This window comes from Tachysurus fulvidraco, chromosome 26, assembly GCF_022655615.1.
Source record: "Tachysurus fulvidraco isolate hzauxx_2018 chromosome 26, HZAU_PFXX_2.0, whole genome shotgun sequence".
Lineage (NCBI taxonomy): Eukaryota > Metazoa > Chordata > Actinopteri > Siluriformes > Bagridae > Tachysurus > Tachysurus fulvidraco.
The window spans coordinates 6933723-6961486 of record NC_062543.1 but is presented as its reverse complement, the minus strand read 5'-3'; the positions used below and the strand labels follow the sequence as shown (position 1 = coordinate 6961486).

Genomic DNA, 27764 nt, shown 5'->3' with positions numbered 1-27764 from the left:
AACAGAATCCAGACCCAAATGCAGGGATAGAAGACAAGTGGGGTTTATTTAATATAACAACTAAACTAACAGGTACAAGAAAACACTAGGCATCAAACAAAGGCAACAAAAATACGAACACTAGATCAAGGCAAACAGAAAGCCAAAAAACTGAGAAAATAAATGCATAAATCAAAAAGGACACAACAAACAGGTAACATGTGGAAAGGATTCAGCAAAAACACACCCAAAACAGCAGGTATAAATAGGGAAGTTAATTAGTGAAGCATGTGGTTCTAAGCATTCTGTGGAGAAGCAAAGGATCGGACGGGGCAAACAGATGAGAACGCAAAACTAGCAAAAGCACATGGCACAGAACATAAACAAACCCTGCTGGATCGCCCTCTGGTGTTCTGGCAGGGAATTGTCCAAGCCATCAATGACAGAAAACTATAGATAACATTGAGTTCAAATGGATATTTTAAGAAAGACATGAACTGTATTGGATACAGCTGGTGCATTTATCACCATTGTTTGTGTGTGAGACAAACACAGAAGAGGTTTTGTCATTAAATGTCCTGTTTACTGCCCCTCCCCCAAACTTAAAGAGCATTCAGAGAGCTAGCACGGGTGCAGTGCAGAACCGGCCGCAATGGGCTCTTATTGTAGTTCCCATATTTGAACACTAGGTGTAATAATTCCATGGAGCTGAATTTTCCAAAATTTAGAAAGGCAAACAAATCAATGGCTTTTGACGAGAGTTATAACAGTATTTATATGGTAACAGTCTCTGTGTCTCCAAAGGTGGAATTTTACATGGCATCCATTTCTATGCTTCTAACAGTCCAGTATTTTAATTGGATAAGCAGCTTTCCAAGAGTTATTATATTTAGTTATGAAGATGAAAAGGAAGATGGGAATCAATTTCATCTATTGAACCTTTAAATAAAGTGTAGATGTCGTTGTGAGCTTGCTGGCCAGCGAGCTGATGTGCCACTAGTGAGATCTATTTTCTAATAAAGTTTTTTTATTCCGCCATATTGTGTGTGAAATGACACACTTACTCAATAGTGAATCCTTAGCATTAAAACTGTCGAATAAAAGCAATCTCACTCTCACAGTGCTGATGTTCTGCATCATATATTTCTTATTTGTATTAAAATACTGATGAATTCTGGATTCTGGTTGATTTTCTGTAACAATCCTGTTGTACTATAATAAACTAATAAGCTCTAATACGTCATTGTTTTGAATCGATCTATTAACGTACACCATGACTTGTAATGATGCTCCACATAAACAGATTAAAAACATGTGTAAGTGTTTATATAATATGGTGAATTCTAGAAGAAGACAGTCATCACTTTGTAATAGTAAAAGGTACAACGGTACATTTTCATAAGATTTCAGACATAGCGACTCAAGAGTTTAAACATTTTAATCTATATTCATTAAATTAATTTTTTTTTTTTTTTTTTTTGGATTCTTGTATATTTAACTTACAGGAGAAAAGAAGAGAGAAACGACTGTCTAATGAAAACGTATTATAGCAAGAGCTTGTCTTGTGAACATCCCGCTACATATCCCACAACATTAAACATAGCTGTAAATGTATCGAAAAATAAAATGTGTGATTGTTTAACAAGAAAAATTTGTAATTGTTGCAGATCTAACTAGAAACTATAAGGTAACTACTGTAGGTAAAAGGGATTGGAAATAAACACTGTATTTATAATGTTTGATATGGTTCAGCCCTTGAGGCCAGTGTTGTTGCTGTTCATGAAAGTAAATGACTTAAATGTGTAAAGAAATGTAGCATAGTTAAGAATATTGACATGAATTAGCTGAAAATTAACAGGGTGTCTGAATTGTCATGAAGCTCACAGAATGACTGTAAATCTACATGTCCTTGTTTTGGTACATGTTCAGAATTTAGCTTTACACATTGAGCTCTTTGTAGATATGTAAAATACTTGCTCAACAGTTTCCTGTTCAGTAAATTTGCAGCATTTGGCAGACACCATTATCCAGAGCAACTTAAATTATCTATTTATTTTTTTTATACAATTGAGGGTTAAGGTCCTTGCACAGGGGCCCAACAATGGCACCTTGGTGGATCTGGGATTGAACTCACAACCTTCTGATTGGTAGCCCAACACCTCAACCACTAGGCTACCGCATGCCCGCAAACCCTCTGTATTTATTTAAATGTTACAGTTTCTTTGCACTTCATTGGCGAGGGCAAGCGGAGAAAATGGCGTATCTTTATTTTATGCCGTGTTTGTTCATGTTCATTAGCAGGTCTCTGATGCAGATCAGATTTGTTCCTCTTGGTCATGTGCTGTGAGCTCAGTATATATGTATTTTGTTCTGATTTTCATTGCAGATAAGTCCTTCAATTTTCTTTTTCTGGCTCCTGTTCAAAAAGAAAAACAAAAACAGTAATGAAATGTGAAATTAGCTTGTTTTTGTGGCCGTGAAGCCATTTGTATAATGTGTGTTACCTTTGCTTGGTCCATCTTCACAGATTCCGGGTCCTGTGGAGGAGCAGAAATGAGCTTTTATTTTCACAAGCACAGTTATTTGAAAAGCAGCACGTGCTGAACACCAGGAGCTGAGAAAGTGTAATGTTGTACAAAAGAGACATTGGGGGATTTGAATGCAAGACGATTTACAAGAATTTGCATTTTCCAGAATTTCATGTTTCTGATTTCCAAGTAAAATAAGAAAACAAGATCATTATCTCTCTCTCTCTCTCTCTCCCCCCCCCTCTCCCCCTCTCCCCCTCTCCCTCCCCTCAGTGGACTTGCTCTACGTTCTGCAGGTTAAGTTGATCTCCCACTTTTGTCTCTCTTTGAGAACGATGGGTTCTGTCAGTGCTCTGTTGCTACGGTAACTGTTGCTTGAGGGTTTCCAAGGAAGCTTTTGTGTTACATGTCCTAGAGGCTAAAGAAATAATTTCTGTCTACATGCGTGCACACACACACACAAACACACACACACAGACAAACACTCATAACACCTACACACCTAGCAACCCTTGGTGTAGAGGGTGACATATTTGATGTTAATTCATTAAGATGTGCTGTGGTTATTTAGCAACATTAATAGGTCAATTCTAGGTGTATTCTTTTCCTGATAGTGATGTGCATATGATTTTTATTTTGTTATTGGTGTTTTTTTTTTTCATTCATTCATTCGTTCATTTTCTACCGCTTATCCAAACTTCTCGGGTCACGGGGAGCCTGTGCCTATCTCAGGCGTCATTGGGCATCGAGACAGGATACACCCTGGACGGAGTGCCAACATATCGCAGGGCACACACACACACACTCTCATTCACTCACACACTACGGACAATTTTCCAGAGATGCCAATCAACCTACCATGCATGTCTTTGGACCGGGGGAGGAAACCGGAGTACCCAGAGGAAACCCCCGAGGCACGGGGAGAACATGCAAACTCCACACACACAAGGTGGAGATGGGAATCAAACCCCCAACCCTGGAGGTGTGAGGCGAACGTGCTAACCACTAAACCACCGTGCCCCCTATTGGTGTTTTTGTTATTAAAAATGAGCAAAGCATGTCTGTTGAGTCAGGGGAGAGAAAAATACAGGATATTCTGTTTAACCTGAAATCTTTTTGAGGTTTATATGACTAAAGATATGTGGACACCTGACTTTCATATCCATAATATGTTGGATAATATGACCCGACTGTACTTTTCCAGCATGGCAATGCCTCCATGCACAGCACAGGATGAAGAGTGACTCACTCAGAGCCCTTAACCTTAACCTCACTGAACACTTTGGGTATAAACTAGAATGCAAGACAGCTAGACAGTCTTCTCACTCACCCTCAGACCCTGACCCTCAATAACGCTCTTGCGGACACAAGAGTGGTCACAAATCCCTGTTGTTACAATCCAACATCATGTTATAGCAGGAAAGGAAAGCAACTCTGTTTAAATACTGCTCTTTTTTTTTGACAAGTCTACAAGTGTAAATGTGTGTTAGGTCAGGTGTTCACGTGTGGTCATATACAGTATTGTACACACAAACCAACCAGTCAGCCTCCAGAGTGGAGTTTTCTGAATCTTTCAGAACCCAAACCCACTGTACTGTACAACTTAAGGTAACACTGCACTTTACTGGGTCAGTAGTTGTAATGTAATGGTTAAGGCTGTTGGGTTGATCAGAAGCTTGGAGGTTCAAGGCCACTTAACCCTCTTTAATTCAGGGATATCTTTAGTTTCCTTCTAAACATCAAAAAAATAATCTTATCTATCCTACTTAAGTATCTGTCTGTCTGTCTGTCTGTCTGTCTGTCTGTCTGTCTGTCTGTCTGTCTGTCTATCTATCTATCTATCTATCTATCTATCTATCTATCTATCTATCCATCCATCCATCTAACCTTCCTTCCTTCTTTCCTTTGCTCCCTTCCTTATATCCATCTATCCATTCATCTTGCCAGACCCTGTACTCTGACCCCTACTTCCAAAGCTGGCGTGTGTGTGTGTGTGTGTGTGTGTGTGTGTGTGTGTGTGTGTGTGTGTGTGTGTGTGTGTGTGTGTGTGTGTGTGTGTGTATTTCACTGTGCTCTAATGTATATGTGACAAATAAAGGCTTCTTCTTATTGTCAAAAAAACTTTATATTTTTACAAAATATTAAGTGAATGCTAACAGTACATTTAGCTGTAAACGGCCCTTATCTACAGACGCTTTAATGCAGGTTTAAAGGAGCTCACAGCTTAAAAGCCCATTAGCATTAAATATGATAAGTACACCACTCAGAAACACCAAGTGGCTCATATGAATGTTCAAAGCTACTAAATGTGCTTGTTTTAAGCGTAGCGTTTTTATAAATGTAAATTCATTCAGCCATAAACACATTTATACAATTTATGACCAGGATTTCCATAAATTATTTCTAAACAGTAGATGATATGATATGATATGTTATATGATATGTTATATGATATGATATATGATATGATATACGATATATGATATATGATATGATATGATATGATATGATATGATATGATATATGATATGATATATGATATGATATATGATATGATATACGATATATGATATATGATATGATATGATATGATATGATATATGATATGGTATATGATATGATATGATATGATATGATATGATATGATATATGATATGATATGATATGATATGATATGATATGATATGATATGATATGATATGCTCCTATCATTATACACCTCATTATTCTGCATATAGAGTATCTTGCTGTGCATGCTTACACATTCACTGAATCACTAGATATGACCGTGCCGAGCTCTTTAACTCACATGAGTCTTCCTCACTTTGTTTCTGTTCACAATTGCAACATCATGTACATGTACAGTATAACAGCAACATACTGACACGATAAAAAGAAACATTTACTGTAGGCCAGTGTAGTCGTGAGGTAGGTTTCAGCCATTATCTCCTTACATTACATCCTTTTGAGATATCAGGTTGTTTAGGTTTTCATTTATCCAGGACATCATCTCTTTCTCTGTCCAAAGATAATTTGAGTTGTTTTATTTCTGTAGTGCTTTTAACATTAGATGCAACTTAACAGAAATCTGTATGTAGATGTAGTGAACAATAATAATGAACCAGCCAGAGGTAACGGTGACAAGGACAAACTCCCTGAGGTGACATGACGAAACCAAAGGGATCTTGTCTTTTGGGTTTATATATAAAGATATACAACGGATCAGAGGATTGGGACTTGGTTTGACTCAAATATTAACCTTATTGCGTTACAGTTCATGATTTGACAGGTGTTTTAAAGCAGGACTGAAATTGAAGAAGTGATTTTCTACTGTACATGTAGACAGAGTGCCATCCTGTGGACTGTGGAAGAATTAGGAAGAACTAACCTTCTGTATTTTATGCTTCTGAGTCCAAATGAGTGCATTTTTATCAAATGTGCTAAATGATTTGTACAAAATTTTTCACGAAATAATCAAAAGCTTTAATTCATTAGATGCGCTTAAAAAAAAGGAATGGAATTTACTAAGATGGACATACAGGAAATTCTAAAAGTATTGACACCCTCGATACATTCATTCATTCTCTACCGCTTATCCAAACTACCTCGGGTCACAGGGAGCCTGTGCCTATCTCAGGCATCATCGGGCATCGAGGCAGGATACACCCTGGACGGAGTGCCAACCCATCGCAGGGCACACACACTCTCTCATTCACTCACACACTACGGGCAATTTTCCAGAGATGCCAATCAACCTACCATGCATGTCTTTGGACCAGGGGAGAAAACCGGAGTACCCGGAAGAAACCCCCGAGGCACGGGGAGAACATGCAAACTCCACACACACAAGGCAGAGGCGGGAATCGAACCCCCAACCCTGGAGGTGTGAGGCGAACATGCTAACCACTAAGCCACCGTGCCCCCCACCCTCGATACAAATAAGCACAAATTGTATTCGATGCATTGATCATTGGTAATTATATTAGCAGTGAGATTTTATATCAAAATATTTTGAAACCTTTTTGAAACCTCCTGGCAGAAGCAACAAGGTTTTGGGTTTAAAAAAAAAAAAAAAAAAAAACCTGGTGGATATTGTGTGAAATTGTGAAATATATTATCCCTGTAGATCGTTAGCTTCAATATAGCCCCCAAAACATATCCATATTTTACACCATGTATTTTTATCCCCATGCTCCTAAAAGGTGGAAATAAATTCCAGACTTCTGATGCCTTTACCTCATTGTTTTGATGAAACGCTTACCTTGTCATGCTCAGGTATGGATTTGAATTTCAGGGTTTTATAGAAATCCTTCTTTGGCACTAAATGCAGCATGACCACATCACACACGACGGTTGCCTGAAAAATGTAAGCCATCGTGTCAAAGTCACGCACCGGTCCAATATCGCATCCAGACTTCTGTCTTATTTCTCTCTCTTATTATCTCTGTTCAGTATCTTATCGCAGGAAGCCGAGTAACATCCACCTCACATAAAAGAACATATTACAGCATATCCATCACTTTTAATGCACATTGGCCCTGTTCATTCAGAGAAACACTACAATCTGCCTGCACTTAATAAGGAGCAGTTGAAATATGTCTGACGTTTGGTTTATAAACATCAGGAGGTGTAGATGATGTATGCAGTGTGATTAAAGACGGTCTCCGGTCAGGATGACTGTCTGTGAGACTTACCACTCCGAAGATTCCTACTCCTGACCCTATGGCCGTCAGCGTCGGGATGATGTCAAATTTACTCGCCTGAGAAGAAAAAAGAAGCCGTTTCACAATGATGATTATAGAATACAAATAGTACAGAGTACGGGTGTGTGAGCTTACCTGGCCGTATACGATGATCTCGATGTATAAGCCAAACACCTTCATGAGTGTTCTCTTTTGGATTTTGTCCTCTGTGTAATATTTAGCCGTTCTGGAATATAAATAAATCTGGCTTGAGCATTAAAACTCAGCAATGTGTTACTGTAGGTTGTGACAGGAAAACTATCAACGACTGGGTGGTGTGATGCAACCCGATGTGAAACAAGGTTACTGTCTGATTGATTTACTGTTGATTATTTACCTAAAGCAGCATAACAAGGTGTGGGATGTTGTAGCCTAGTGTTTAAGGTGTTGGACTAGGTGTTGACACTGCTATAAGTAACTTTGGATAAGTGCATCTGCCAAAAGCCATTAATGTAAATGTAACAGGCTTTATTCCTCTGATACTGCAATGTTTGTCACAAATTACAAAATCCTATAATTAGTTCAAGATGTCCTAGTTTATTTAATGTGTTTGTTTACATTTTAAAAACGAGTTATATTCAAAGTTCTTTAACCTCATAACATGCTCACTAACCTTCTTGTAGAACACGTCTCCATATTAACAATAATACATTTTTTCTTGTTAATTGTTGTATTGGTATGAGATTAAAATGTCTGTTTGTAGAATTCCATTTATTATTTAATATTTATCTCAGGGTTTTATGTGCACCGACTCAATTTTCCGATCTTGAACTGATAACAGATTTAATTTCAGGATTCTTTCAGATAATTAATAGCTCTCAAAAAGGATTTTAATGTATATTTTTTTAATTTAAGTTGTTTATTCAAATGGAATTTTATTTAAACATCAAAAATTTGTTGGAAGTGCCACAGATCCACAGATGTCTAAAACTGTAATGTGTCTGTCTGTGTTTTCCCCTTGTTTCTGTCTGCCGTCTCTCCCTGATGTTAATTGTTGACCCCATTTACATTACATTTACATTTACAGCATTTGGCAGACGCCCTTATCCAGAGCGACGTACATAAGTGCTTAAATCTCTAACACTGAATACATTAATGCTGGTTCACTAGGTTACATACTTAAGATACCATGAGTTTAAAACATTTGTTCAAAGTTACAATGAAAAAGTGTCAAAGGTTTTTTTTTTTTTTTTTGTTTTGTTTTTTTTTTTTAAATGCAAAAGATAAGGAAAGAAGTGCTAGTTGAAGTGTTTCCTGAATAAGTAGGTCTTCAACCGCCGCTTGAAAATAGCCAGTGACTCGGCTGTCCGGACCTCTATGGGAAGTTCATTCCACCACCTTGGTGCCAGTACAGAGAAGAGTCTTGTAGTATACTTGCCTCTTACCCTGAGAGATGGTGGAACCAGTCGAGCAGTGCTGGTAGATCGGAGGTTGCGGGGTGCAGTGCGAGGAATGATGAGGGCTTTGAGGTAAGAGGGGGCTGGTCCATTTTTGGCTTTGTAGGCCAGCATCAGTGTTTTGAACCGGATGCGTGCAGCTACCGGAAGCCAGTGGAGGGATCGCAGTAGCGGGGTGGTATGCGAGAACTTTGGCAGGTTGAAAACAAGCCGGGCAGCTGCATTTTGGATCATTTGCAGAGGACGGATTGCGTTCATAGGTAGACCTGCCAGCAGTGCATTGCAGTAATCCAGTCTAGAAATGACAAGAGACTGAACAAGTACCTGGGCAGTCTGTGTGGACAAAAATGGCCGAATCCTTCTAATGTTGTAGAGAAGAAACCGACATGAGCGAGTCACATTTGCAACATGAGAGGAAAAGGACAGTTGATTGTCCATGGTTACCCCAAGGTTGCGAGCTGTGGCTGAAGGGGAGATCAGATCGTTGTGCAAGGATATAGCAAGATCGTGACCTGGGGATGGATCACCTGGGATGAACAGCAGTTCAGTTTTGCTAGGATTGAGCTTTAACTGATGAGCAGTCATCCATGATGAAATTTCTGCCAGACATGCTGAGATCCGGTCAGAAGCTGTGGCATCTGAGGGTGGGAAAGAGAAGATAAGTTGTGTATCATCAGCATAGCAGTGGTAAGAGAACCCATGTGATGAAATAACTTCACCAAGAGAGTGAGTATACAAGGAGAAAAGAAGAGGACCAAGTACTGAGCCCTGTGGGACGCCAGTGGAGAGTCTGCGTGGAGCAGATGTCACTCCCCTCCATGTTACTTGATATGAGCGTCCTTCCAGGTAGGAGGCAAACCATTCCCAAGCTGATCCGCAAATCCCAAGACTCTTGAGGGAGGATAAGAGAGTCTTGTGGTTGACCGTATCAAACGCTGCTGAAAGGTCAAGGAGGATAAGGACGGATGATAGTTTGGCTGATCTAGCAGTATGTAGCTTCTCAGAGACATCCAAAAGGGCTGTCTCTGTAGAGTGAGCTGCTTTAAAGCCAGACTGTTTGGGATCTTGGAGGTTGTTCTGTGAGAGATAGACAGACAGTTGATTATAGACAATGCGTTCAAGAATTTTTGAAAGAAATGAGAGAAGTGATACCGGTCTGTAGTTACTGATGTCTGATGGATCCAGAGCAGGTTTCTTTAGGATGGGAATAACCCTTGCTCTCTTGAAAGTAGTTGGTACCTGACCAGATGCTATGGATCTATTGACGATAGTAGAAATGAAGGGCAAGAGGTCTTGTGAGATGGTCTGGAGCATAGTGGTAGGGAGTGGATCCAATGGGCAGGTGGTAGGATTGCAGGACTGGATGAGTTGTAGAATCTCTTCTGCTGCCACAGTTGAAAAATGTGACAACGAAGGTGTAGGGGAATCCATACTCTGAGATGTAAGTGCAGTCGGGGCTGAAGTGAAGGTCCGGCAGATTTCCTCAATCTTCTCCTGGTAGAAAGAAGCAAAGTCTTCTGCAGTCAGGGAGGATGAAGAAGGTGGAGCCGGGGGGTTGAGCAGAGAAGAGATGATGTTGTGGAATTTCCGAGGGTCATGTGAGGAAGCTTCAAGCTTTTCCTTGTAGAAGGAAGTCTTGGCAGAAGTCACATCTGAGGAGAACTTGACAAGAAGTGTTCTGTAAAAATCAAGATCTGCATCAAGTTGTGATTTCTTCCACTTTCTCTCTGATGATCTTAGCTCTCTTCGATTGTTGCGCAGCACATCTGAAAGCCAAGGAGCAGAAGAAGAAGTTTTCTTGGGTTTAGCGAACATAGGGCAGAGGGAGTCCATAGTTGAGGAAAGAGATGAGAGGAAAGTATCTGTGGCTGAGTCTAAGGGTAGTGAGGAAAAAGACTTAGCATCAGGAAGGGAAGAAAGAGTGCCAGAAGCTACAGATGAAGGTGAGACAGAGTGAAGGTTGCGGCGAGTAAGAGCAAGGGGGTGAGAGGTAGTTTTAGGTAAGATAGGTAGAGTGATGGTGAAGGATACCAGGTGATGATCAGAGACGTGGAGTGGGGTAGCAGTCACATCTGTAGCTGTGTAGCTGTCACATCCGCCCACCTATCTGTTACCATGGACACTAATTACATTCATTCTCTTCCCCAGGTGTTTTGTCTTAGTCCTTGTCTGTCTCTGTTTTGTGATTGGTTCTCGTTCACCATATATACTCTGTCTGTTCACTTCAATGTTGTTGGTCGTTGTTGGTGTGTGCATTTACATTTACATTTACGGCATTTAGCAGACACCCTTATCCAGAGTGACTTACAACTGAGCAACTGAGGGTTAAGGGCCTTGCTCAGGGGCCCAGCAGTGGCAGCTTGGTGGACCTGGGGTTCGAACCCATGACCTTCCGATCAGTAGCCCAACACCTTAACCACTGAGCTACCACATCCCATGTCCGTGTGCATGTCCGTGTTCCCGTTTCCTGCTTGTTCCGCGTTGCCTGCCTGTTTGTTCGTGTTTTGTTTATTAAAAACCTTAAAACTGCGTTTGGATCCTCACCCGCTTTTGTTTCACCGTGTCACCTCGTGACAAAAACGACAGTGCTATATATTTCTTTATTATACTAAATATAATATTCATAATAATATGTTTTTTAAGTTATGTAGTATTATAAAGTCCAAACGTCCAGAAGCAACCAGCTAACTAAAAAGTGGCTGATCAAAAAAGAGAACTAAACAGAATCAGAAGCCTGCAAAGTGTTTGATGTCTATCCTGTTTATTTTACCCACCTGAAATTGTAGCCCACTGATGCTTGCGAACTGTTTCCATAGAGGCCTTGAAAGCTGTATATGGGTATGCATTTTTCAATACGAAGGTCCAGATTACACTCCCATTTGATCAGAATCCCTATCGATCCGCCCTGCCGGAGATTAGAACAGGTTAATGTTTTCTTTCTTAATTCCTGATTTTAGTAGCTGTCACTGTTTAAACATTTTAAATTTCTAGATATGTTGTAAACCAGATAGAATTTTAAGCATCCAAAACATTTTAACATTATAACTTTAGTGCCTTTCTTTTTGGAAAAAGGAATCGCAGTTTTCAGAGAATCTAAGCGAAAAAAATCAAAAATTGTATTTAAATATGTTTCTGTCCAAAAACTCCTAGTTAAAATCTTATTAATGATTTTCTTATTTATTTGTTTCTAATCATTTGGTTTGAATATGGTTTGAAATTTTGATTTGAAATATTATTAATATTATTATTCTTCATATTCAAGATATTTAGCAAGAATCCCGAATTTTGAATATCTGAATTCTACTTAGATTTATCTAACATTATATGGCAGAAAGTACTGTACTTAAACTTGATTTTTTTATTATTATTTTTATAAAATACATATAATAGATCAAATATTAATAACACTAAAATCTTCTTCTTCTTCTTTCGGCTTTTGGTCGCCACAGCGAATCATCTCTCTTCACCTATCCCTATCTTCTGCATCCTCAACACTTGCACCCACTAGCTTCAAATCCTCATTAATTACAACCATAATTAATTACACTAAAATAATTAATAACATTTAACTCATTCATTCATTTTCTACCACTTATCCGAACTACCTCGTGTCACACTTGGCGTCATCGGGCATCGAGGCAGGATACACCCTGGACGGAGTGCCAACCCATCGCAGGGCACACACACACTCTCATTCACTCACGCAATCACACACTACGGACAATTTTCCAGAGATGCCAATCAACCTAATATTTAACGGGATTGATATAAACATCACTGGCAAATATTGTACGTTTTTTAACTGGAAAGTACCAGAACAGATTCTGAACAAAGCCTATATGTGTATATGAGACTTACCACTTGAGCTATCTCTGAGAACCTGAAGCCAGAGAGGCTGACGATGTCGCCGAGTTTGAAGATGGGACACAGTGGCTGCTTATCCGGGTCAAACAGGCAGGTTTTGAGGTAACTTGAAGTCACACTTTCCACTAGATTACTTCTGCAGGAAGCCAGAAGGAAAGAGGCGGAGTTAAACACCATACAGCTGTCACTGGGATTTTACCTTTTAATTGGGTTTGATCTACAACTGATCCAGTACTTTGGCTTAGCCATGGTTAGTATCATGATTTGCACAATTACTAAGGTTTCAGGGACCTTGATTTAATCTTAAACTCAGGTTAATGGCTGTGCAGAGTTTATGTGCATGTTCTCCATCATGTCTCTATGAGTTTCTACTCTGTTCTCCAGTTTCCTCCTACTGACCAAAACACATGCTGGAAGGTCAAATACAGTAGCTTCTCTGAATCAACTCTAGATCTGAATGTTGGTGAATGAGAGTTTCAGATTAAGTTGTGTGGGGTTGAGTTCAGGGCTCATTGCAGGTCACTTGAGTTATTCGACTCCATTCTTGACAACTTTGTCTTCATGGAGTTTGCTTTGTGCACAGGGGCATTGCCATGCTGGAGCAGGCTATGGGCAGTGGTGGCTAACCCAAAACAGTAAAGGCTTTGGGTTGTTTATTAGAGGCTCAGGATTCAAGCCCCAGCACTGCCAAGCTGCCACTGTTGGGCCCTTGAGCAAGGCCCTTAACCCTCACTGTTCTAGGAGTGCTGTATCATGGCTGACCCTGTATCCTTGGGATATGCGAAGAAATTTCACTGTGCTGTACTTTATATGTGACAAATTAAAGGCTTATATTCAAGTTAAGGCTTTTTAGTTCCAGTGATGGGAAACTGTAAACTATGGACATTCTATAAAACTAAGCTTTCATTTTTGTGGCAAAACTTTGGTGTGATGGTCAAATCAGGTGTCCACAAATGTATGGCCATTTAGTGTACACTCTGGATCCAACCTGACCATTTAAGGGTGCTTACTGTAGATAAATCAATGTTCATATTACATAGTCAAGCTTATGATAAAAATCCATTTTAATCTATTTCATTTACCTCACTACACCAAACCCAGGGAAGGAAATGGAGTTTTTGATGAAGAGTGTGAAATTCTCAGCAGCTGCCAAAAGTGGAGGACTTGGAAAGAAAGAGAGAAAAACAAATGGAAAACTTAATGTAATTGTATTCAAATTTGATCATTTATTTCCAAATGTTATGTCAATATTTATGCAGACAAAGTTTGGTGTATTCAGAGTTGGGTTATGCAGCTAGCTGTGTTAATACTTTTATCTGGGATCCCCAGGTGATGTACATGAATTTACCTTTAATGTTGCCCTTTTTTTTTGCAGTAGAATCTGCAGAGGCTTTTTCTATAGTGTTTAAATGACCAGTAGCAAGTACAATGAAAACGAATGTAAGTATAAGGAATTGGACAGAGAATGCAAATTAAAAATGTTATATACTGTAAATGATATTAGATAGAGAAGGTGGCAAGCATTGACATAAACATCTTACAGTTAGTCTAGTCTATTGCCAAGATAAACAGCAGTAGTTATAGACATCAGCCCGGGATTAACTAAGACACTCCTTTTTGTTTCACACAGGCTCCAACCCACAAGCATTACTCTTATGTATCGCTCTAAACTGTTGTTAAATGTAGTTACGTGTGAAATGAATCCCGATGTGAACAGTTTTGCCATCATATCCTCAACTCTGAATACAAGCAGGTTCTCAGAGTAACATAAGTCTCTATTAACACCGAGTGGAAAAGTCCTACTTTGGGATCACGCGGTCATCTTGTACAGGACACCAGCTTTGGATCTCACAAGATTTGTTTAAGCACTTCCCAGTCATGCGCCCTAGGACAAAGTGAGTGCCATATCAACAAGAACATTCTGGAAATTCTGGCAGATTTGTACACCATAGAGTTCGGCTTTATGCTTGAGGAAGCAAGAAAAGCGTCATTAGTAATGCACACATGAACACGTGCGCCCTTTGAGTGGTTAGTATTGAAGAGAAAAGTGCATTAAAAAGGGAATGAGCTGCAAATATATCCACATTTGGTTATATTTCAGAGAGAGTATCATCCTTACTCCTTTTTTGGTGTCCTTTTTGCATGTTTGTTAAAAAATTGGACACCCGTATCCTTAGTTTGTCTAGCAACATGAATGAAACCGTTTAGACCTACAGTATATTTCCTCATTTTTAAGTCTAGAGAACTTTTTATTTATGCAGATGAGCATCAGCAGTAATCCCCATTTTTTCAGCTGTTAGATGTTTACATTTTTTTCTTTGTTTATTTTTGAAATTTTCAGACCACTTTAGTACCACTGCTTGATTAAAGTTTTTTTAATTAAAATTTTTTGGTTTTGAGATTTTATTTCCATGTTTACATTCATTTCACTCAGTTTCGGTGAAGTGTGGTACTGCCACAAACCTCTCGCATTGCCTACTTCATCTTCAAAGGGCTGAATGGTCGCGTCTGTCTTGTAGCTCTCTGTAAAGCAAGATTGTTTTATTTACGAGTAAATCTTTTTTCAATTAGCTGACCGTGTCTAGATTATGCTCTATTCAGGGAGGTAGGGGATGAGGGTAAACACACATAAATACTGTACATACCTTATTAATATGAAATAGCATTTACTTACCGACTGTATTTTAGATCAATATTACTTGATCAATATTAATTGCGCTGGGATTAATTAAAAAAATACTCATCTGGTTAATATCTACGGAACCGTAATGACGGCTTTAATGGTGGTCAAAGGATGAAGCCTCTGTAAGTTAGGCAACACTTTATAAAAACAGTGAATGAATAATCATGCACTAAAACCTGAATTAATACCTACTAATGATGATTCATGTACTAATCCCAAACTACTGAAGAATAATTTTAACTACGATGTTAGACTTTTAAGTGTGAATAACTACAACGTCATCTTAGTACATGCTTGTTAGCTCATGTATTAATTAACACATAGGGTTAAGCTCAATCAAATATGAATTAAAGGCCTGTATATTCAAATAGTTTATACGATTTGTCACACGCAGCTGCATTGGATGGGGTTGGATTATTTACATCATTTCCATTGATCCTGATTATCGACTGTAAAAATACGCGCTAATAATAAACATCAGTCATTGCACTTTAACCTGTTACCAGATAGGATTTTCAGTTAACTATTACAACTGTTCTGTAAGATTGATGTCTATTATTGAAGTCATAGATAGAGCATATTTGACTTAGTCTACATGTCAGTTCATACATTAACTAACACTATGTACTTAAGATGGATGTTTATGATTAGTTTGTGATTAGTACATGTCTTAATTCATCATTAGTTCCAATATAATAAGTATTAATCCAGGTATCAGTGTACGATTATTCATGTATTGTTATTATAAAGTGTTAGTGTGAGTCCAATATGTAGCTTTAGTGTTTCATTTATATTGTTATTTTTATTTTGCAATATCTTTAATTGTTCTGTTTCTCATTCTGTTTACGCTTCAGTTTGATCGACTGTTTATAATTGTAGAGTGGTAATGAAAAGTGGTACATGAACTTTTTCTTTTTTTCGTTGTTGTTATTTTAAAAATCAAACCTTCGAGTGGTCATGTAAAATCTAATAAGCCTGGATATTTCAATAGAATAATGTTTCAGGGGAAACAATGATCGTTATAACATACAGTAGGTAGATATTCAGAAAGTTTATCAGATAATGTTTCTGGTTGTTATTTGAATAGAAAGATGTTGGTTAAAGTTCTGGCTGTGAAGACACCTTTTGTAAATATGACATGTGTCCTTATGTAAATATGACAATGAGGATGAGTAATCTGTGGTTGAAATGCTTGCATACTTTACCACAATGAGCCCAACAAATTTTTCATGATTGGTATCAAAGAACAAAGAACCGTCATTTTCATGACAAGTATTTGGATAGAAAACTTAAAACGGTCTAAAACGGTTCTCATATCATGGCACACTTTTGTCAGACAGTCAAAATCATAAGCATATGCGTAAAGCAAACTCATGCTGAAGGAGAGAGGAAACCCAGAGGAAGCGAGTGCAATCGCTAAGACGAGCTGGATCTGCCCTCTGTGCCTGTACTCATGCAACATTCGAGCAGAGGTGATGTGAGAAAACCCTCAATTCACAACCAGTCTGAATGTATTTGTTTTCCAATCTTTAATGTATTTGCATTGGCTTTCCAATGCAAAGTAATGCTGGATTATCATGAATATAGTATATAGATGATAATTGTCTATTGGAGCTAAGCATACTGGGGCAGAGAAACTAAACATCTTTTCAACTTTCAACTTCGTCATTGTAAACTTTGTTGTTTTTTTTGGTTTCCGAAATGACATAATGATAGTTGATGTGCAGCTATAAACTTGTAGATGATGACATTTTGTGTTAAAATGTCTTTTCTTGTGTCTCTGATGTCTTGTTGTATATATAAACCATTGTATGCTTTAATGGATTGTTATAACCAGTGATGGCTGGTTGTGATAGAATGGAAGGCTAAAATATAATATGAGCTATTCACAAGCAGGCCATTTTAATAGAAACACCCATACACCTGCTCGTTCATGTAGTCCTCTAATCAGCTAATTGGGTGCATACAATAAAGCATTAATGATCTCATCAGTTATCTTAAAGGGGAACAGTGTCATCCCGTTGACTTGTGCCATTTTTACTGGTGCCATACAGGTTGGTTTAAGTGTTGAGATGCTGATCTGGCATTCTCACACACAGTGTTTTTTCAAATCTTGAACATTGCAGTTTAAGCTCTTGACTTGTATCAGCAGAGCCGGAGATCTTAACTGCATGGATGTGCAGGTGTTCTTAATAATGTTTACAGTATCGAACTCAACACTGAGAATATTAGGATTGAGCAATGAATTATATCACAAGGTCTCATCGAGGGCATAATAATAATGACCTGCAGGCAAACTGAAAGCCTGTAACGCTTTAAATATTTACTTCTGTAAAAAAAAACTTCTGTCTAAAATTGTAGTTTGTACCGTACATAATGTCTGCAATATAATTTCTCCACTAAAGGTTGTTAAATCCCATAAAAAACTCTAAAAATCCGAAAGACAGGAAACAGAATATAATCTGATGTAAATCCCTAAAAATGCAATATTGTACTAATGTCTTTTATCTCTTTTGGTCCATTTATACCAGCCTTCACTGATTATAACACAGCTTTATATTAGAAAGGAATTATGACCTTTACATGATTTGCATTAACACACTCTTTCATAATAGTTTTAGTTGCTTTGCCACCATGATTTATTTATTTATTTATCTATCTGTTTGTTTGTTTATTTATTTATTTATTTATTTATTTAGGGAACATGCAGATTTCTCCCGAATGGACTCCGGAGTCTCGGTCTGAGTTTTACCATTTCCTGTACGTTTATATTCGCCCTTCTTGCAATCTGCATCCGTAGTGCAGTTGTTAGATCCATCCGGCAGCTGAAAAACAGACACATTACTACTATTACAGGGACCTCATACACAATGTGAGGGTTCATGTGAGTGTGCATGTGTTCGTGTGAAGGGGTGGAGCTGACATCTGAAGCTGTCGATCGATTTGAGTACCATGGTCTTATATTACTATTCAAATGGGCTTCAGAAATAATTTTGCATTGTTGAATAGACTGATGCAAATGTAACATCCAAATGAACTTTACATCTTTGTATAAGGGAGTTCTTACAATACAGTATTATATATACTGTGTTCATCATTGATAAAGGATAAGAGATGTTTTATTCCTTAAGAATGCTGTCTGCTCAGTTTAGTTGCATTTCATTATTCTATGCTTGTAAACATATCTGATTTCTACAAATTTCTCTTGTTTAAATGTTTATTTTCAGAATGAGTCATTTAGAAATAATCAGACTCATAATAATAAAACTAATGTTAGTCCATAGATCAGTCAGAACAGGATAAAATCTGTCTTTAGATTTCTGAGGAACTTGCTGATTCATTGCATCGATGCTGTTCAAGACATGTCCTGGTGTCTCCCGTAATATTTGCCTAACATCTAATGCAGACCAGCATGACAGAGCAACTTCCTCATCATGGCACACGATGCCTTCAGTGTCTCTCGTCAACAGCTAACCCTTAACTTCATATGTCTTCATGTCTCATGATCTTTTACACTGGTCACATATTCAGTCTGATTTACCAAAGAATTCTGTGATCAGATATGAGTTTTTATTGAGTGTAAATTGAGAAAAGTTATAGCCATTAATCCCGACCACACAGCCCATATACAGTATCTTGCAAAAGTATTGACCCTCTTAAACTTTTTCACATTTTCTTGTCTGGAATGGAAATGGACTTACTTTGGAATATATGAAATCTAAACAATATAGCCCATAATATTGACGTGTGTGTGTGTGTGTGTGTGTGTGTGTAGGCAACTAGGCAACCAGTTGCAGCGAGAAGTATTATAACTATTTGAATAGTGTCTATGTGTGTACAAAATTGTATGAAGGCGTCACGTTATTTAACACACAGCAGTTAATAAACAGCAGACTGGCGAGCTGCCAAAAGAAATAAAACTTGAAAAAATATGATGCAACTATGAACTAAGTCCATTTCTGTTCCAGGTCGTAACAATGCGAAATGTGGAGGGGGGGAATACTTTTGACTTTTGAATTATATATCCTATATTAGTGTATTGGTGAGAGATGTTTACGTGCAGAGAGGACAAATAACCATGGAAATGGACAAATACTTATATAAGGAGGGGATAGTGAAGATAGGCAGGTAGAGAGAGAGAGAGAGAGAGAGAGAGAGAGAGAGAGAGAGAGAGAGAGAGAGAGAGAGCATGTTTTGTTTCCATACCTCCGGGCATTTGCCCTGTGATTGGCCGACAGTCATGATGAAATTGGTCATCACAACAAAAGATGAGACACCCTTTTAATAGACAAGAAAAAAATACACCATCAGTCTAAGATGGGATAGGAAACATATATCATGAAAATCACACAAATCTTCAGGGCTAATTTATTTGAAGACAGGCAGTTATTCAGCTGTTCAGACATCTAGGGGAAGTCGATTTCACCACCAAGGTGCCTGAACAGTCAAAAAAAAAACAAAAAAGTCTTAAAGCAAAGCTTTGTACCCTGAGAGATGGTTGGCCCGGTCGAGCAGTGCTAGCAAGTGTCATGAATGTCAACCTGATGTAGTAGGACTTTTACTGTCATCTCCAAAACTAGCACGCAAGATACTCGTCCCTGGCGTCCACGCTGTATGTGTACAGTATATGTGAACCGTTGCACTTAAATAACTGGTTCTAGAGCCATTTAAGCCCTGAAGTGTACAAATGGCATGAATTTGGTTCTTGCTCCAACAGGTCACCTGAGAGTAATCTATTCTGTGTCATCTTCATTTGCTGCAGTTTATTTTTCATTTTCCTTTTAAATAAAATAAAATAAAATAAAGGTACTTATTAAAAAAAAATAAATAAAATGTATTAATTAAGGGTGTGATGAACTTAAGGAGGTTATGGAGCAGGGAATCAGCAGCATTCTGCATAAATAATGTATTCTTAAATAGCATGTAGATAATCAGTAAAAGTTTGTGTTCCTTTGTTTATATCTAAATGGCACGTTTGGATCATATAACTCAAATATGAAAAGTTTTATAGCCACATCTTTCTTTGTTCATCTGTGACATTTTGTGGTGAGATTTTTTTTCTTCTGTTTTGTGTTTGTTAGATATGAGTCTGTATTTTATTTACTAATCGTGGCACGCATCTCTTTGGATCTGAGTATCGCACCTGCGGCGTGTTTCGTTCTACAGAGACAAGCATGATAACTGTACAGGGTGGGTTTGTTTTTCAAATCCACAAAGCAAACCTTCTCTTTTCTTTTACTCCACATCCTTTTAAAGTGCATTGTTCACCAGGCATTATTAACTTTGGGCAGAGTATAAAATTTGGTTTTCAAAAACCAATTACTATTATTATTATTATTATTATTATTATTATTATTATTATTATTATTATTATTATTATTATTATTAGTTATTTTTATTATTATTATTATTATTATTATTATTATTATTATTATTATTATTATTGTTATTATTGCAATAAAATAATTGGATGTTTTACCACTCACCTGATCAGGATACACATAATCGGCTACGTCCCAAAGCCTCTCCTCTCCGTTTGTTTCAGTGTAAGCTAATCCTTTCATCTTAGTGAAAACAGAGCTTATAGCCATGTCTTGGATCTGGTAGCCTTTCTCATAGATAAACACCCATCTACAGTTAGGACCAAGAAATTAAGACCTTATTAACTTTGGCTTTTTCATAATAGGAGTTCACTTCAATAGCATTTAATTGAACTTGCTCTTCTAAATAGTCCCACAGGTGTATAGTCTGAGAGAATGCATTGAGATCCATTCTCAAAATACTAAGCAGACCAATAACTTATACAGATAACAAGGGACATTGTGTACAAGAGACCTAACAATACGAGACAATACACATGATGATACACACGATGTTGGAAACAGTGTAGATTCACAGTGTACATACACATAAAGAAATAATATTAATAATACAAAATAACTGAAATAGAACTGAAATTAACTTCATTGATTAACTTGATTTAAGTACATCTTAACTTGATTTAAATACAAATCTACGGTTCAGGGTTACTGTTATCGTCATGAGTATGAGTACAGAGACAACGAAGCATCTAACCATTAGTGCAAAAAAACTGTTTGTGGTGCAATAAGTTAAGAAAACAGTGTACGAGTAAAAGTAAACAATATCATGTGTACCAGTGATGCAAAAGTTAACTGGAATAAAAAAAGAATAATGGTGCAATAAACTGACAAAACAGTATACAGGTGGAGGTAAACAACATGATGCATGCAATATGATACAGTGGGTACATAGTGAATATGCCATATTTATCCCCAAATCGCAGATCAGTCCCTGAGCATCACATTGACGTTTCACGTAGTCGTGTTGCATCAGGCTCTCAGCACTCATACCATCTGTGATCTGTAGGATTGCTAGTGGCAGTGATGTGTCTAGTGTAGATACTGTAAGTGTATTAATGACAGATACCTGCAGTAAAGTGTGAGCGTGTGAATAAGTGAATAAGGTGAGACATGCATGAGTCTTTCTGCACCGCAGTGCAGACATCTATTGCGTTTTTCCTGATCGGAGACACATAGGCAGTCATTTAATACATGTCACTCTCTGCTTTTGGTAAGTCACTTTTGGTAAATGTCCATGATGTTAGGCAACTGTGTTCCAGTAAGGTATTAGACAGCTTTCACTACATGATGTAATGCCTACTGATCACACACTGTGCAGCGGTTGTACCATACTGTCAGGATGCTTTCAACAAGTTTGTCATGATCACAGAAACAACCTGAGCTCCTCAAAAAGCCCAGACGCTGTTGCCATTTTTGACAAGAAGATAGAATGTTTTGAGATTCCAGGCAAGCTTAGATGCAGACACCAAGACCGGCACTAAACAACGCAAACAGAGGAATGAACAGAAACTGAAAGATAAACGTGCCTGCCATTGATTAAAGCAATAGATATATCAATGCACTCAATCCACAATGAGAACTCATGCTTTGTGTATAGAAGATCAAGGCGAAATCCATGCTCTAGATTACATCTGGAGCTCCACAACAATCTGTATTTGTATCTATTTACAGCTTATTATCTGTTCAATCTCAATAATGTTTTTGATTCCTGTTACATCTCAACCTCAGAGGATTTTTATTTAACCTCCTGTTTTTCTATGAGTGTTTGTTTTTTGGGCTGCACCTGAAACGGCTAAGGCTGAGGCTTGAAATAGTATAATGTGCACATTTTACACGTCTTTATCTACACCTTCTAGCTGAACATATTGTAAGATTTATTTTGTGGGGTTATTTTGCCTATGGAGGTTTTTGTGTTATTAGGATTTGGCGCGCTGACGTATGAGTCGTTGTACGCGCAGGTCCGGCATGCGAAGAAAGGTGTGTATGAAGTAACATGGTAGCATTACAGTAGCATGGTTCTCAGTGATGGTGCAATGCATCTTTCAGTGAAATAAAACACGGGCCTTTGCCTCTTAAGCTTCTTCGCCAGCAGCCATGTGACTTACGACTTTCCATTTTAATACATACTTAGACTTGAGATGTTATTTTTAGACTTTGTATTTATGAACCATTGTGTATCTATCTGTGTGTCATGCATGCATTCTAAACTCTGCAGATACATAAACAATTCTATTAAAGGTAATGTTTACGTTCATCATCCGGATGTAAGCTTTAGGCTCTGGGTGAAACCGTGCATTTATAATATGTTAAAGATCTATGGGTAAGTCTGAAGTCCGCAGAAAGCTACATCAAACTGTCACAATTTAAAAAATGAATGCAATTATAATATTAGATTAATTAGATTCATTAAAATATTAGAAATATTTTTGAATGCAACAAACACATGAATTCATATTGTAAAAAATAATCTTTTTTTCTTAACCAGGAGATTTGATGATTTTAGGTTAATATTTAACTCCTTATTATCCAGATATCCAAACGGCTTCGTTGTAACTAATAGCTAATGAGTGTGAGATTGCGTTGGAAGTATTTACACCTGTTGCTGACATGGGATTTCTTTCAGTAAAGAAACATACAGTAGTTAGAGTGCTACGTTTTTACCTTTCTTATTAAGGATTACCTACGTGCACATTTTGTCATTAGCTTAGCTCGTTGCCTTGAGCTTATTGCTCCATGTTTTTGTTTTTTGTTTGTCCCATATCAATGATTTTTCCCACAAACCAATTAAAACGTTTATGCTGGATAGGAACCGTTATTGTACCGATGTGAGTTTAAACCAATTAATGAAAGACAATATTTATTCTAATAATTATCCTAGGTGTTGGAAATCATGTGCCGATCATGCACCAGGATTCAATATAAATCATTGCTCTATTTCCAATTTGGATTTAAGTTTTCGGATGCAAACACCACGTCTATTCCATCACCGGCAGTTTTCAGTTAAAACCACGACCTGGAAATGGCTTTAGGCAATATTGATTTTGTCAGGCATGTCCCAAATCCTCTACGCTCCTTCTTTGTTTTTTCAATTTGTAAACATTTTCATAGCAGTCATGTTTGCACAGATGCACACAGGTTTGTGTCAATAATGAACACTAAGAACCAAGATAAAGGGTATGTCAGTGCAGCGCAGGTCTCAGCTGTTAATGTAATCCAAGAGCCATGCATGCAGTGTGTGGGATTGAAAGCTTGCATTATATCTCTACTGCTGTGTGTGTGTGTGTGTGTGTGTGTGTGTGTGTGTGTGTGTGTGTGTGTGTGTGTGTGTGTGTGTGTGTGTGTGTGTGTGTGTGTGTGTGTGTGTGTGTGTTATGCAGTAAAAGCTCTACTGGTGTGAGATCAGACATGGGCTTATGTTGTCTATGATGCACCTCTATAACGATAAGAAGTAATAATAAGATACAGATTGAGATGTCACTTAACTGTGTGTGTGTGTGTGTGTGTGTGTGTGTGTGTGTGTGTGTGTGTGTGTGTGTGTGTGTGTGTGTGTGTGTGTGTGTGTGTGTACAGTACACTATTGCAAGGCACAGTTAATATCTGCCAATTTAACTGTGATAATCTTTTTTCCCAGATGAAAAGAACAGATTCACATAAACTTTTTTCTTTCTTATGCTTTTTTTTTTTAAGGTTTTTTAATTAAGAAACTGCATCAGAAGTGACAAAAACATCTACGCATCCACAGGCATTTTTGTCAAGCCAATTAAAGTCCTTTTATTTCTGCTACGTCTCACTCTGTCTGCCTCTCTATCAGTACCCTTCACACATACCCTTCATGTGCTTATGAATGACTGCTGAAGATAAACGCTGAAGATTAACAATACAGCAGAATTTTAACACAGATTTGGACATTTCTCTAAACACATTCAAGTCATGGCCTAATGGTTAGAGAGTCTGACTCGTAACCCTAAGGTTGTGGGTTCGAGTCTCGTTCCGGGCACAACTGAGGAGCCCTTGAGCAAGGCACCCCCCCAACTGCTCCCCGGGTACCGCAGCATAAATGGCTGCCCACTGCTCCAGGTGTGTGTTCTTGGTGTGTGTGTGTTCACTGCTGTGTGTGCACTTTAGATGGGTTAAATGCAGAGAACAAATTCTGAGTATGGGTCACGTCACTCACTCATTTTTTCAGAAAAAAAGTCTACATGCTGTTCTCACATTTCGGTATTTAATGTGAAACACAGACAAACCCAATTACACACACTCTCTAACTTGATAACAAAGATGACCCTAGAGGAAGTGCATCATTGTACATGGAGAAATGAAGACTGACTGTCTCTTATGTTCTAGAAAGCTTTAGTGGGACTTGGATGAAGAGCATGTTACAATCTGAATTTGCAAAGAGGAAAATGAGCTGTTGACATGCTCCTGTTATACACTTGGGTGTCAAATTAACGTGAAATTAAGAGCAACTTAGGGAGAAGGATTACAGCAAATGAGTCCAATGTTCTTCTTAATGATCTCATATTCCTATCCTGGTGGGAGTGGTCTCTCACGGGATGACTCCGCCCATACCCACCGAATGGTTTCAAGAGTGAGAAACGTTTGTAAATCATATGTGTCTTCTTTTATAATGACTATGTCTCAACCCAAGTAACAAGTAAGAACACTATTTATCTGTCCACTTGTAACATATACACTAAAGTGCATTAAAGCTGTCGCTGTGTAGTGTTTTTTTTCCCTTTAATTTGTCATCCACATGTTATATTTTGTTTATACTTTAAATCCATCTAGAAGTGAAAATGTAAGAATATAAAACCTTTACTGGACTGATGTTATATGGGTGGTGGACCTAAAGCCCTTTATTATGTTCTTAAGCTATAGCAGGTACACTGTTGCCTCTAAAAACTAAAAAAGCAAAATCCATACGGAAAGTAAAAATAAATGGATAAAAATACAGTAAATGCAAGTAGACGAAACAGAAATATTCTGCATTCCTTTAATTAACATGTGAGGAATAAACCATCCATCCTTTTTTTGTACTTTTTTTCTTACACAGGGGTTGTGGTAAATCTGGAGCCTGGAGGGTACCAGCCAAAAGCAGGACACACACACACACACACACACACACACACACACACACACACACACACACACACACACACACACACACATACACACATACACACACACACACACACACACACACACACACACACACACACACACACACACACACAAACACACACACACACACACACACACACACACACACACACACACACACACACACACACACACATACACACATACACACACACACACACACACACACACACACACACACACACACACACACACACACACACACACACACACACACACATATACACACATATACACACATATACACACACATACACACACACACACACACACACACACACACACATATACACGCATACACACACACACACACACACACACACACACACACACACACACACACACACACACACACACACACACACACACACACACACACACACAGAGTCTACAGACAGTTTTGAAAGCAGGATGCAGCACACGTGTTTGGACTGGGGTAGGAATCCCCTGAGGCAAACGGTGAACATATAAACTTTAAACACACAGTGCAAAGGCGGAGGTCCCCTGGAGATATGGGTCAGGTGTGCTAACCACTGAGCCACCATGTCCACCCCAATCCCCATAAACTATACAAGAAAATAAAATACAGATACTTTTTACAAAGCTATGTGGTAAATAAGCTTTTAAATGTCATACAACAGAAAAAGGGTGGCATAGGAAAGAATAACAGCGCAGTGTCACATCCTGTAATATCTAACAATGTTAGAGATACTTTTATATGGGCTCCTGGTCCATGCCTCCATATGCACACCATTGTAAGGTGCTATATGTTCATAGGTTTGTGCACAGGTTTGTTCACCGCTAAGTCTGAAGTGAAGCCCAGGACTAGCTGAGATCAAATTAAGACCAGGGCTTAAGGAGATCAAAGTCAAGTCATGTCATGAGAAAGGTTTTGAGGCCAATCTAGCTGGGTTCGGCTGGGTTCGAGAGGAATGAGTTACTGTTGGTTAAACTTTGTGCATGCTGAAAGATAACCTGAACAAGACGTTATTTGGTGAGACAAAGTACAATTTTACAAAGTTTAAGACAAGTCTATTCACCTTTGTCTTCAATTCAGACCTGAATGTTTCAGTAGGGTTTAAATCTGGATACAATAAAAACATTCTACATATTTACATATTATCTCATTGGGTTTAAAGTTTCATCTGTGCTTCAAGACTAAACCTCGGTTAGAGGCAAGCAGTTATAGAGCTGATTTCATAATCAGCCATCATTCTTCATAAAAGCCCCTGAACCCCAAGGCACAAAAAGACCCCAGCGCTTCACAGAACAACCAGCAGATTTTACTCCTTCTATCCAGTGCTAACATTCCGTTTCAGCAACAAAAATGCTACTTATATGCAAGACCAAAATATTCGGTCTCATTTTGGTCTCATATGCACCCTGTTTTATTTTATTTTATTTTTTTAGGGATTTATGACCTATTACACACATCCTTATGAACATTTAACCTACTGTATAACACAAACCCATACACCACATTCAAGTTACAACTCATCCCTGATGTCATTGTTTATGTCTTTTCTTTCCGAGGAATCTGAACAATCCCACGTACTTGGAAAATGCACTGTTTCTTGAACCGAATCATCATTCAAATTTTTGAGTTATTTTATCAGTCCTTTATGCCTCAGGATGTTATAACCGGTTTATTGCATTGCACTCATTTGTCATGACACATTCTTGACACATATCCCCTTCATACAGGCTGAGACATGTCCAGTTATGTATCTACACTCTAAAGCATTTGAAAGGATTCTGGAGAAACAAACCTCCAAGCTCTTACCCGATAATGTAAGCCAGCACCCCCAGCTGGAGGATTCTGCAGGCGATGCCCACCCTCGGGTTTCTCACCAGCACCTGCCGGGGAGTCTCATACTCAAAGAAGAAGTCTGAAAGAGCTTCTTTGATAAAGTTCCTCATTTTTGCAGAATGTCTGAAAGTCTGAAGATTAAACTCTACTGTCCAAGACTCTTCTCTCAGCTCTCAGAGAGAGGGTGAGTGTGAAAGAGAAAGTGCAGAGGCATTGTAAT

The 27764-nt window shown here is 38.2% G+C and overlaps 1 protein-coding gene across 2 annotated transcripts; it reads right to left on the bottom strand.

Moving 5' to 3' along the window:
* Window positions 1-27: 27 nt before the first annotated feature.
* On the bottom strand, window positions 28-27764 carry p2rx1 (purinergic receptor P2X, ligand-gated ion channel, 1). Of its 2 annotated transcripts, XM_027137822.2 has the most exons (14): window positions 27518-27764; window positions 20680-20824; window positions 19400-19471; window positions 17946-18018; window positions 14974-15033; window positions 14314-14395; window positions 13593-13673; window positions 12505-12646; window positions 11421-11551; window positions 7346-7436; window positions 7202-7267; window positions 6769-6864; window positions 2484-2516; window positions 28-2395 (listed from the first exon to the last, which is right to left on the bottom strand). In XM_027137822.2, the coding sequence occupies exons 1-14, from the start codon at window positions 27652-27654 to the stop codon at window positions 2375-2377; spliced, it is 1230 nt and encodes a 409-aa protein (XP_026993623.1). In that variant the 5' UTR covers window positions 27655-27764; the 3' UTR covers window positions 28-2374. The 2 variants fall into 2 exon arrangements, with proteins under 2 accessions (XP_026993623.1, XP_026993624.1); XM_027137823.2 differs by lacking the exon at window positions 14974-15033.

Excerpts from the sequence above, each read along its gene's own strand:
- p2rx1 (XM_027137822.2), bottom strand. The coding sequence starts at position 27,654 with ATGAGGAACTTTATCAAAGAAGCTCTTTCAGACTTCTTCTTTGAGTAT. Across the intron at positions 11,552-12,504 it reads TCTCAGAGATAGCTCAAGTG|GGCGGATCGATAGGGATTCT; the intron begins GTAAGTCTCATA and ends AATCTCCGGCAG. Across the intron at positions 7,437-11,420 it reads TCAGTGGGCTACAATTTCAG|AACGGCTAAATATTACACAG; the intron begins GTGGGTAAAATA and ends TTTATATTCCAG.